This window comes from Vulpes vulpes, chromosome 11 (assembly GCF_048418805.1).
Source record: "Vulpes vulpes isolate BD-2025 chromosome 11, VulVul3, whole genome shotgun sequence".
NCBI lineage: Eukaryota > Metazoa > Chordata > Mammalia > Carnivora > Canidae > Vulpes > Vulpes vulpes.
The window spans coordinates 12,845,062-12,857,961 of record NC_132790.1 but is presented as its reverse complement, the minus strand read 5'-3'; the positions used below and the strand labels follow the sequence as shown (position 1 = coordinate 12,857,961).

Below are 12,900 nucleotides of genomic sequence, written 5' to 3'. Positions count from 1 at the left end.
ATTTTTCCAACAGATGACAAATTTCCAGCCAGTGATCTAACAGATTCCCCTAAGGGCTCCCACTGTTTCCTCAGCCACAGCTTACAGGCATGTGAAAGCCTCCTCCAGAGGTGGGGAAAAAGGATATTTCATTCTCCTGTGTGTTCTGTCAAACTCCCACCCACCCTGCTTCCCTTACAGCCAAGTGGCTCTTCACACTGGATAGTACCGCCTGCCTGCTGTCTTCCTAGCCAACGTGAACAGGTGCTGTCCTGGCATCCCATCGGAAGTCCCAGCAAAGGCAGAGTGGTCCCCCAACCACCAAATCCAGAGCATCTTACTCCAAGACTCTTCTGATCAAGGCATCCCTGCCTCCATCCCAGAGTCCCCCAGTGGCTCCCCAGTGCCATCTCCTGGCCCTGTATAGAGGGTCACCAGAATGGGCTCCCCCTCACCTTTTGAACTACCCTCTCCTGTGCCCCCACAATGGTTTGTTCATGCAAACCTAACCTCTTTCTATCAATTAGGCATGCTTTGGAAAGCAGCACTCATAGGAAACTTGACTAATGATAACTTCAATAAATAGAGGATTGGTATTTGGGTTTCTTTTTTGTTTTTTTTTTTGTTTGTTTGCTTGTTTGTTTGTTTTTTATGTAACAGAAAGGCCAGAGGTAGGTAACTGCTCATATTGTTTCAGTAATGAAACCATGTCAGGGCCAGTGTCTCTGCTTTTTTTCTTGTTTTTTTTTCCTCATGGTCACAGAATGGCTGCTTTGTTTCACATGTTGTGTTTATAGTCATGGCTAGAAAAAAATAAAACAAAACAGAACCGGGACAGGCAAGTAGGTCATTAATTTTTTTTCACCTGGAGAGCAAAACTTTCGCAGACCGTCTCCCCTCCATCCTGCAAATCTCCCCTTCTGATACTGAGGCCACGTGGGGGCATGTGTGCCCATTCCCCAGATGCAAGGAAGATTGGGACAGTGAGAACAGGACGATCATGACTGGCTGGTCTGGTACCACCCCCCAAAAATCAGGGTTATGAAATCATGGAAGACGGAAGGCATGGGTGCTAGGTGGACTCCAGGACTTGTTATGCGGGATTCTGATTCCGCAGACTAAGTATGTCTCTCTCTCATCAGGCTGTTGACTATTTGATATCACGTAGGCCTTATTCATCTTTGCACCTCTACTTCCTCACACAGCTCTGTGGCACCGACTCTGATAAACAAAACACAGGTAAATGAATGCCTGTCTGGTTTGAATGCCTCTCATATCTAAATTAGCTCTTTTAAAGCATAATCCAGTTTTATTCTTTTCTTCTCACATCTCTCTTATGAAAATCAATTCCTCAGTCTTAATTTCCCATTGGATTTTGGGAAGGTAAAATGTAAAGTGCTGGCGTAATAGTGTTAACAAGCTGTATGGTAAAGATTAGGTCTGAAATTGGACAATAATAAGAGAAAAATGGAACCATGATAAACTCGTTATCTGCAAGGTCATGGGGTCGTTCTGAGAAGAAACAAACTGAGTGTTTAAAAATACTTTTTCTCTAGTTTTTGTGAAAATTATAGACATAGTTATGTTCAATGAAGTGAACCAAGAGCTTGAGAAATCCAATGATCGTCATACACGGTTGGGAATGGATTGTAGTCTTTTTAAGAACTGAACCGGCCTCTCAGCCGATTCTGGTCATGACATAAGCTGTGTGTACATGCAGCACTGTGCAGAGCTGGTAACCCGGTTTAGGTATAGAAGGACCATGTTTAGTGGACCTGCCAAGGGGCTCTTTCTGGTCTGCAGCTCTAGGTGCTGCAAAGTGCCTGTCCCTGGTTACAGACTTGGCTTCTGTAGCATCTTCCCAAGAAGTTATTCTGATGGACCTCATTCCTACCAATAATGCCTCCAACTCCAGCTCTATCCCTACCTCATCCCAACCAGAAATGGCCTGCTACTCCTGAATCACCATATCTCCTGTAGATGACTCTCCAGTTGGGTTTCTAACATACCATGTGTTCTGAGAGTCATTTGAGAAAGTTCTTTCTGGGAGTGTGGCAGCTTGTCATAGGCACACCTTCTTTAGGATGGCATCATCTAGGCCTCATCTAACCCTATTATGTACCATTTTGTTACCAGACTGAAGCCTGATGGATGGTACCGATGTCGGTATCCTCACTGTAACATTATACAGACTGAACTTTTACATAATGTTACCACTGAGGAAAATTAGACAAAGTGTACAACTTCTCTGTATTTTTTCTTAAAACTAGATGTGGATTTGCAATGATCGCAATACAAATTCCAAAAATTAAAAAAAAATTTCTCCATGTCCCTTCTGCCTTTTGTTTCAGTGCTTGGCACCACCATCCCTCCCTCTAGTCTCCAGGGTTTCTGTATGGGCTGTCCTTTCACCTACCACCCTCTGACAGTTGTCTCATCTGTAAAACAGGGATAATGGTAGTGCCTACTTCATGTGGTTGTTGGGATGATAAAATGAGTTAACATTTATGAAGGACTTGGGTGTTTCATTGTTAAATAAATAAAAAACAAATGAAATGTCTTATACTCAACGTCCTCTTTCTGCCCTAGGTCCTATAAGTTACCCAATCCTGATAAATTTTCCTACAACGTGTGTCTCAGGCTCTCTACTTCCACTGACCTATCTTAATTCAAACCTTCAGTGCTGCCACCATTGCCTCCTGTTGGAGCTTTGCCAAGGCCAAGTTAGTCACTGCTCTTCTGCGTCCCATGGCTCCTCCATCATCTCGCTCAACATTGATTTTCTGTTTCCTTTTTCTGTCTCTCTTTCTACCACTGGACTAGGATCTCCTTACTGGAAGGCACTGTCTCTTATTCATCTTTGAATTTTCAGCTCCTAGCAAAGTGTCTGATATAAAACAAGCCCTCGGTAAATGTTTTATGAATGATTGATAATTAAGCAGGAATAATCTCACAGCATTACTAGCATTGCTTCTTTGCAGTAATGGCAGATGACTATACCAGTCTCTGAGTCTCTAGCTTTGTGACCTCAAACACAGGTTATGAATTTACTGTTGGGCAGCCAGGGAGTTCTCATGCGTGTTGTAGACAGAGCCCTGCAGATAAGCTTTCACTTTTTCTTCTCCCATGGGTCATTTTGATGCGCTTTCAGGGTGCCTGTTAACTCCTGGACCCAGTGTTGTGTTCCGACATCCACCTAAAGCCACATTTTAAAAAATTGGAAAGAATTTGAATCATGGAATGCACCCAGTCTCAGTAAATATTTGTTGTTTGACATAAGACCATGGTCACATTAGTACTTGACATCCTTGTGAAGTAAAATAAGGCAGGTAGCCTCAGCTCCTGATGATATTACCATCACTGTGACTCTAATGTTTTATTTCTGGGTGCTCCCAGAGTTGTTCTTTCATTGGTAGGAGGAAGTGATGTTACTGGTTATAAACTGGACGACTTCCAGGAAAAATCGTCCCTGAGATCAGAGACAAAGTTTTTAAAGCACCCCAAGAAATGTTGAGTAACAGGGACTTTACTGGACTTGGGACAAGGGTTGACAAAAATCAGTCTAGAGACCACAAACCTGGGCTTCATTTTGGCCATTATCTCTGCCTGAAGCAGCTGACCAAGGTAGACCCTCACTCCTCTCTCCACAAGCCAAGGAGACAGAACAGACCCAGTGTTAATCATAATAATAGCTACTGTTTATTAAGTATTTTTATGTGCCAGGCACTTTGTAGGAGATGGTGATTTAACAACAGTAAGGAGAATGGCTACCAGATAGTGAATATTGACTTCATGCAACACACATGTAGTAAGGACCTTACATGAATTATCTCTACACAGCAGTGACCCTGCTGCTGAGGATCCAATTTGAATTTTTAAGTCCTTTCCTGGCTTGATTTCTCCCAAGGCCTTTAGTTGCTGATGTCTCCCTGTCCATTTTTGGTGAGAGCAGGGGTCCCCGCCTAGCCCTAGACAGCATACCCACAATTTCGCAAACTCTAACTTTATCCCAACAGGAAAATTCCCCAAGGAAAAATGATAGCAAATGAATAAATAAACCCTTCAGACAGAAAGGGGTCAAGCACCTCAGAGATCCAGGATAGCATTTCTAGAAATGTTTCCACCACTTTCAGTTTAAAAGAAAACTTTCAAAATGATTAGTAAGTTGTTTAGAACCTCAATATTCCAAAGTTTGAGAAGCTAACATACTGAGAAATTTAATTTAGATTTCCGTAACACGCTCTCTCATGATAAGAGAGCATTCAGTGTATCAGTGTATAAATGCTATGCAACGGGACTGCCAAACTGCAACACAGAATGGGAGAAATTTGTCATTTTGAAATGCTAAGGGAATTCTTACTAACAGCTTTCTCATCTTGTAAAGCTATTATTTTTCTGAACTATAAGATGATTTATAAATCTCAGCTGAGTTTTATACTTTTGATGGGAACAGACTCAAAATGAAATGCATTTTCTCGGAATATAAATTTTCTCAGGAGTTGACCAAATGAGGAATAAAAAGAAACATCTTCTGCAACCAAGCATACCAAACTTCGGCCTCTGGTGGCATATCTGTAGGTGAATGTTGATCTCCTCCAGAGTTCTGGGTTCAACCTGACTCTCTTCTTACTCTGTTCACTTTCCCTGGGTGACATCAGCTGCTTCAGAAGCTTCACCTCTTACTTCTGCTCCAGTGACTCACATGGCCCTGATCCCCACCCCTCACATCCCTCCTGAATTACAGGTCCCTATATCTAATTACCCACTAGATAGACCACCATCATGTCCTACAGACCACTCAATCTTAAATTCTCTTCTTTTCCCCAAACTCTGTTCCTTCTCCTTGAATCCTGGTATTACATCAATACTAACATCAACATCAATAGAAGTAAGATATAGCTTCTGTTCTCAAGAAGCTTATAAACTAGCACAGGAGACAGAAAAGTAAATAGGCAGTTACAGTACAGGTTAATAAAGTGCTATGGTGGGAGAAACCCAAGAGGCTGCGGCTCTCATATGAAGAGCACCCAACTCAGCAGCCAGTCAAGAAACCAATCTTAGTGGGTATGAATTCTGGGTAACTGAAAAGTGTGTGTGTGTGTGTGTGTGTGTGTGTGGTATGCTCATAAGTGTGTTGAGGAGTCACAGAAAAGGACAGAAGGAGTCCCATGGACAGAAGCCCAGAGGCAGAGATTGGGATGGGAAATATAGGGGATGGTTTGGACAGAGTGCTCAGGTGGGATTACGTTAAGATGAAGTCAGATCAGAACAAGCCTTGTATCTCACACTTAATCTGCATAGAGTTTGAAATCCAAAGGGCGTGATCCAGAGGTTTGGCCAAGCATGAGCATGGAGATGTATGCTCAGTCTTCATGGAAAGTTTCAGATGATCATGACCCAGGCTCCAGGGAGACCCACCAAAGTCTCAGTTCTTCATTGTAGGTTCCATGAGATGCTAAAATGGATCCAAGGAAAATCAACTTGAAGTTACATTTCATAACACTTACCTCACAGGCCAGTTATACTTTTTATATGTGATCATCTTTAATCCCTTATAACCACGCTGGGCACAGGACAGGCCATGAGCTTTGTAGGTAGACAGGGGAAATCTCAAAACCTTGGGTGTGTTGGTTACCAGCACTCTCTCCGCCCCCCCATTCTAGGCCATCATCACCTGTAAAGAGGAAAGCAGCTGCAAACCCTCATCTTAATCCTTCTAAAAATAAGAGCATTCTGACAAGTTTGCTAAAGTTGATCTAAACTGACAGGAAGCTATTTAAAGTTGTTATTTACTATCTTACTATGAATATTCTTACATTTTGCTGCAGAATATTGATAGGTTTGATTACGGGGATGTTAATGGTATATTATCGTCTTAACTTTCTAATATCTGAAAACTCTGAATTCAACAATGCATCGAACCCAAGGGTTTTGGATGAGGAAGGAATTTGAGGAGCTGTAATATATGTAAAACATAAGATATATAAGGTAATGTACTTAAAGGGCCTCCCTAGCACAGTGACCAACACATAGGAAGGGCTCAGAACTTACAACTATTATCAAAAAGAGAGAGTAAGCCATCAAAGACTTCATAAAACAAGGCATGAAGGAAAGGAAAACATTTTATAGGAGATACATGTTTTCTATCTCTGCCCCCTCAATATTTTACAATTATACTTGTGAAAATTTGGGGTGATTTAATTTTTCTAAGCCTGATCATGGGCTTTTCCATTGTTCTCTTTCACAACAGGAGGAAAAAAATTCAGAGTATTGTTACAGACGCTAGCAAAGGCAAGTTTGGGGAGATTCTGGGAGAGGAAACAGCACCAACAAGGCCCTAGTAGAGTAGAAGAGGTGTTCAGATGGGGGAATAAACTTCTCAAACTTTGGAACCAAGGGACATGGCTTAAAATGGGAGCAAATGAAGCCAGAGGGGCATTTGGAAAAAATTTATGAAAAGCCTTGAATATAATGGTCATTTTGTATTTTATCTTAAAGATCAGGAGGTTTCAAACCACTTTAGCAAGAGAGTTTTGTTTTGTTTGTTTTGTTTTTTGTTTTGCTTTAAGTAGGCTCCGTGCCCATCATAGAGTCTGATGTGGGGCTTGGACTCATAACCTTGAGATCAAGACCTGACCTGAGATCAGGAGTCAGATGCCCAACCAACTGAGCTACCCAGGCACTCCAAGAGAATTTTATTGAAGTAAAACTTAATTTTCCTGGAACTCCTCACTGCAACTACACACCAACTTATTTTTACTGTGTGGCCCAAGGGCTCTTTTTATTTTTATTTTTTTTAATTTACCTTTTTTTAGAAGGAGGAGAGGGGCAGAGGGAGAGAGAAAAAGAGAATCTTAAGCAAGCTCCATGCCCAGCACAGAGCCCAACATGGGGCTTAGTCTCACAATCCTGAGATCATGACCTGAGCCAAAATTGAGAGTCAGACACTTAACCAACTAAGCCACCCAGGCACCCCCCGCCCTTCGAAGTGCTCTTTTCAAAAGAGCAAATCTGATTATCTCATTCCTCAAGATGCACTTATCAAAGATATCTCATCAAGCTTGATTTAAAATGCCATCTCTCTGCAGACTCAGGGTGATGTAGCCTTGTGCACCGCCCCATCTCATCTCACACCACCTCCCTGACTTACCCACTGGTCAGTGCTGCAGTGAGCCATGACCTTCCCACCTCAAGGATCTTGAAAGGATGTCCTCTCCCTTGTTTCTCCCTCCCACCTCCCCTAGTAAGCTCCTACTCTTTCCAGTCTAAGCCTTCTTTTCTGGGGGAGAGTCTTTCATGGCTGGGTTGGGACCCCCTGTGTTATAGTCTCCCACATCCTGGGGACTTCTCTATTCAGCACTTAATCACCGCCTTGTTAAATGATTAGCTGCAGATTTAGCTGTTTGGTGCTTTCTCCCCCCTAAGCTGTCTACTTTGAGAATGGAAAGGAGTTCCTGATGGTGACTTGTTCCTGATGGTGTCCATCTGACTTGTTCTTGATGGTGTCCCTGGCCAGCATCTGGCCACTAAGGAGGCCACCACAACTGTTGGTTGAAAATATACCAATAGGGATGCCTGGGTGGCTCAGCAGTTAAGTGTCTGCCTTCAGCTCAGGGCATGATCCTGGAGTCCCGGGATCGAGTCCCACATCGGGCTCTCTGCATGGAGCCTGCTTCTCTCTCTCTACCTGTGTCTCTGCCTCTCTCTCTGTGTGTCTCTCATGAATAAATAAATAAAATCTTTAAAAAAAAAAAAGAAAAAATATACCAATAAATACAACAGGAAGACAAGTGAGGGAGGAAGCTGCTTTGGTTGGAAAAATGAATGCCAAGCTTGGGCTTCTTCCCACAAGCACTTCTCACCCTCTGCAGTGGTCTCTGAAGCACTGCTTGGTGGGGAACACTCTGAAGTGGTAGATAATGGGATGCTCCAACTAACAAAAGGCTTTGTTATTTGGCTTTGGGATGAGCGTTCTCAAGAGGGTTTTCTTGGCCCGAGGAAACTTTCTGCTTGATGGTCAACAGAATGGATCAATGATCAAAGTAGCTTTGCAGACACGAAAAGCATATTTCATTCATTTATTTCAACATCTCGTCTCTCTTGGGTAAGGAAAGACTATAAAAGACATCTGCAGGCTGGTCTGAATTTTATTCTTTTGTGCAAGACTGGGGGTAGAGTAGATGTTTCTTTGGAAAGTAATCTTGGCCTAGACCCACGCTGTCGAGAAAATCGCTTCCGGAGTCTGCAGAGCCAGGCACACATGGGCCCAGGGCTGAATCTGCAGTCACATGACCCAGGGCAGGTCATGTGAGTCTAACACTCCTTTAGTGTGTTTAGCTGTAATGGAGCCAAGGGATCCCTTTCTCTGTGAAGTAGGGCAAATCAAAGTAAAAATTACCTTTTGATTGAGTAGTGTTGCTGAAGAAAATCAATAGAAAGGGCTCGAAATCCACTGGTACCGTTTCATTGTTAAGTGTTGTAGACTTCACATTACAGGAACGCCAAGTTTCAGGGTTCAACATCTGCGAGGCCAGCTGAAAATACACAGCAGAGTGGGTTAAAAGAGTATGTCTGCAGTCCTCAATTAAAGGGAAAATGTGTGCTGGCCAGAAGCAATTTTTCAACATCCAAATATTCCTTCCAGATTCTAAGATCCCATATTTGACATGTTTAAGAGAGAGATATAACAGCTGAAATTGTCTTTGTTCAGAATGTAGGAGACAGTTTCGTCTAGACTTTCAGGAAAGATAGAGAATGACATTTTCAGAACAAATCAAAATATATTTTTAAATTCTTTTTTTTCTCCTTCAGGAAGAGGACTTGACATGCTTTTCTGATTTGAATTTGGTTGATCTATAAATGGCTTCAATCATTTGATACAAAACTGGAATAAAATGAGCCATTGAGAAAAGTTACTGAAAATGCCGTTAGTTCACTTTCTTACCTTCACTTTCTATTATTATATTAGCACCGCCACTGACAGCACAATAACTAATATTTATTGAGTGGTTTCTAAGTACATGCTGTGCTCTTGACATACATTTTTTTTTTATTTAGTTCTCAGAGCCATCCCATGAGGTATACATTCTGATTAATGCCAGTTTTTCAATGAACTAACTGAGACACAGAGAGTTGGAGTGATTCACCCAAAGCTGCACAGCCATCGGTGGCCAGGTCACGATCTGACAACTCTCAGATTGGCTCTCCTCACCACTGTGCTCGTGTCTTCTTTCCCCACAGGGCCAGCATCGTACAGAAACGCATCATTTATTTTCAAGATGAGGGCTCTCTGACCAAGAAACTTTGTGAACAAGGTAAGAACTGCCGGTGGAGGAGGGCCAGATAAATGAAGGTGGCTCAGTTAGTCCAACCAGCCAGGGGCAGGAATTAGGTGACAGGCTTTCTGAGCTTCTCCTGGTTCTGCTTCCTCACGTAGCACTGATTTTTAATCTGGCTGTGTGCGGTGGATAATTGGATCCGCCTTAAGCTCTAATTACTCAGCTTGATTCCCTGGGTAGGAGATAATGTACCTTATAGTGGTGTTGTCTTCTTATTTTTGCGAAACAGTGATTATTCTAAAGAGGTTCCTTGGAATAATTCACAGGACTTAATTAAGAAATGCACAATTTTGTACCTTTAAGATGTCTGTGATGGTTCTCTGGAATAATCGCCTGTAGAACTTGTGTGGCACCTATGCAACATGGGGGGGTGGGGGGGTTCTCCAAGAAAGGCAAGTGGGAGGTGGGATTGCCAAGGGAGCATTGACCTTATGATTTTACCACATTTCAAGGACACGATCCTTGGATTTGCAAGCTTATTGATGCCCTCTCCTTGGGTTGAAGGCATTCTAATGAAGCTCATGGAGATCAAGTAGACTGGTAGCCTGGGTTTGAATTCCCCCTCTGCTTTTCCCAGCTACGTGACTTAATATATGTATAAAATAGTACAGCGCCTCCTCAGCACATTGTAAATGCTATATATATATATATATATATAAGTGTTAGCTATTGTTCTCTGTATCCAAACGCTTGTTTATCAACCTATTATAAAAAATTAAGACCTTAAACATCTGAATGTGTTTACAAGTCATTAGAGAACTAAGTAAAAATAGAAAATGTTCAACAATTATACATCCTGTCTAATTTCTATTCATTTTTGCGGAATTTTTATTCACATTTAGAGCAATTACCATTTTGAAAGAAATAATCACCAATCCTAGCAAATCATAAGCTACTATGAAAAAGAAAGGTTCATAAAGGTCTTCTGGGAAAATAATAATAATAGGTAATATTTTTCGAGGGCTTGCTATATGCTAGGCATTGCTTTGCTCAACAACCCTATATGGTGAAGACTATTCGATCATCCCTATTTAGTAGATGAGAAGTCAGAGACACGGGAAGTTTTAAAAGCTCACTTAGCCTCATGCAGGTAGTGGTCAAGAGCAGGGTTTGGACCCAGGAGCCAGTGCTCTTTACTATGGCCTTTCTGTTGAAGGGACTTCGTTTCAACTCATTGTTACCTTTGGTAGATCAAAGTGTACCAAAGCATAGCTCCCTCTGGATGAGCAAGAGCAGAAACTGGGTCGTATGTGGAAGATGGCTTGGAAAGCATGAGAAGAGCAGAGGGAGAGAATTGGATGCCCTGCATTAGGGTCATACCCATCATAGGGGCCAGAGATTTGGAACCTATGGACCAGGTCCCTGGTCAGCTTCCAGGAAGACATTACCACACATGGCTTTGGGGGTTTTCCTTTTCATATTTAATTGTCAACAATTTTACTCAACCTTTTTCCAAGCAGAGAACATCTTAACTATTGAGACCCTTTGTTTCTAACGTACAGTCCCATTCCTGCCTTTTCTTCCTGAGATGACACCACGGTCCTACCAGTCAGAGTTGAAGTGCTCTGGATCACACATTCATAAGCCCCCTCTTGGTCTACACCCACGAGTGGCTAATCACAGCCACTGTGGTATGTTTTGTTAGTTTGACATTCAGAAGACAATTTTATTTCCCAGATTTGAGGGTTCTTAGGAAATACTTTGCTGTCACCCCATATATGGACAGCAATCATTTAACTAAAGTGCACTTGCCAAAGCCTCAGCCCTAATGTTGTGTGAAGCCACAGAAATATGTGAAATTCTGCAGTTGAAGGTTCAACCAAATGGCATGTAAGTCTCTATTGGGTATCGCTTCTGAAGCACAGATCCTATCAAAATGACTAAACATGCATATGTACAAAAAGCCTATTTTCCAACAGCAACTTTGTGGACAAAAGAAAGGACCTGCAGGACCTGAGCCGAAGGATCATTACCTGCTATTGGAGACAATCCCCAGAGAAAGCAGACCCATGAGGACATCCCACAATTAACAAAGCAGATCACATTAAGAAAGCCTTTAATTTGTAAGCAGAGAGCAAAGGGAGTTCTCTTAAATGTGTATGCCTGCTTAATTATCTCTAGGTCTTTACATTCTTTAGTTCCTTGGTGAGTCAAATCAAATCTATCAGGGAAGGGGAGAAAGAAACTGGGATCTAGGATTTTTTTTCTCCGTTGAAGCTGTTCATCCATAGGGAAAAATTCACAACTGCAAAGATAAAAGGCAATGGCCATCATTTTTTAAAAGAAACATAAAACATTAAGTTACTTACAATTAGGAACAGAGAAACATAAAATATTCAAAAAGGTGACCCCTAATAAACACAAGGCATGCACATGCTCACTTTAATACCATGTTACAGATGAAGGGAGATAGGAAACGCAGAGAAGGGAGGAAAATGTGGAAGAGAAGGGGTAAGGAGAAAAGGAAGATTAAGGGGAGAGCTCAAAAGAAAGAAGCTGATGGATGGAGAGTAGAAATGAGAGAGGGAGCAGCTCAAGAGATCAGCACAGAAGTCACCCCATATTAGGCAGTTTCCTGCCGAGGTTAGCAGAAGAGGGGTGCATTCCCTCTCTTTCATCACCACCCTTTGAAAACCTGGTTCATTTTCAATGGGCTTTTCCTCAGAGGAAACAGCATGTCTGTTTTTAGTTTCAAACTTATTCTTTAAACGGAAGCTAACTTTCCTATGGAATGTATTCCCCCGAACTCCTGGATACACCTTTACGTTTACTACCTATATCTGAAAGCCCTTTTGAGAAGACAAAGCTACCAATTTGCCTTTTTAAAAAAAAAAAAAAAAGATTGCATTTATTTATTCATGAGAGAGGCAGAGACATAGGCAGGGGGAGATGCAGGCTCCATGTGGGGAGTCCCATGTGAGACTCCACCCCAGAACCCCAGGATCACGCCCTGGGCCGAAGGCAGACTCAACTGCTGAGCCACCCAGGTGCCCCAACCAATTTGCCTTATTTTGGTTTTTTGAGAGACTGCTCCTTCATTGAACAGCACCTGGGAGCTACAACTGAAACCCCAACGTGTATCTCTTAGCTTGGAATCTCGTTTTCAAAACTGATTTAGTTCTTTTACAACCTAGTCAGCCATAACGATAATAACGGAAATATCAAGACGAAAAAATTACCTTTAGGAGTTACTAATTTACACTACCTTTTCTGAAATATATTCAGGAGGGCTTGTCCCTTAACTATCACAGTGGCTCATGCAGGAATCATACCTGGGTTTCATGTGCATTAAGCCACAGAGAGCCTGCTCCTAAGCCCAGGCAATGTGCTGGCCTCTTCCAAGTGTACAAAAAAATAGCCAAACAATGATTTCTATTTTGGGTGGTTTCAGAGCCTCTTCTTTGGTGCTGTTTAGAAATCCTGGAGCTATACAGGGAGGTCATTTCTTAAATGCACCATCCTTCACTTGGAAAAGCATAAAGGGAAACACACACGTACACACATAAATTACTCTCACTGGTGTCTATGCAGACCTATCCAGCCTAAGGTCTTTCCTGGAGTAATATAGCACAAAGATTAAGAA

The 12,900-nt window shown here is 42.1% G+C and overlaps 1 protein-coding gene across 2 annotated transcripts in view; it reads left to right on the top strand.

Annotated features, from left to right (window-relative positions):
* SPON1 (spondin 1) overlaps nt 1-12,900 on the top strand; it is a 252,810-nt gene that overhangs the window by 98,215 nt on the left and 141,695 nt on the right. For both annotated transcript variants that reach the window (XR_011995091.1, XM_072725596.1), the window contains exon 4: nt 9,220-9,293. Coding sequence is in view for 1 of the 2 variants with exons in the window: in XM_072725596.1 (XP_072581697.1) it covers nt 9,220-9,293 (74 nt within the window). In the remaining variant the exon portion in view is untranslated. The remainder of the gene's footprint in view (nt 1-9,219; nt 9,294-12,900) is intronic.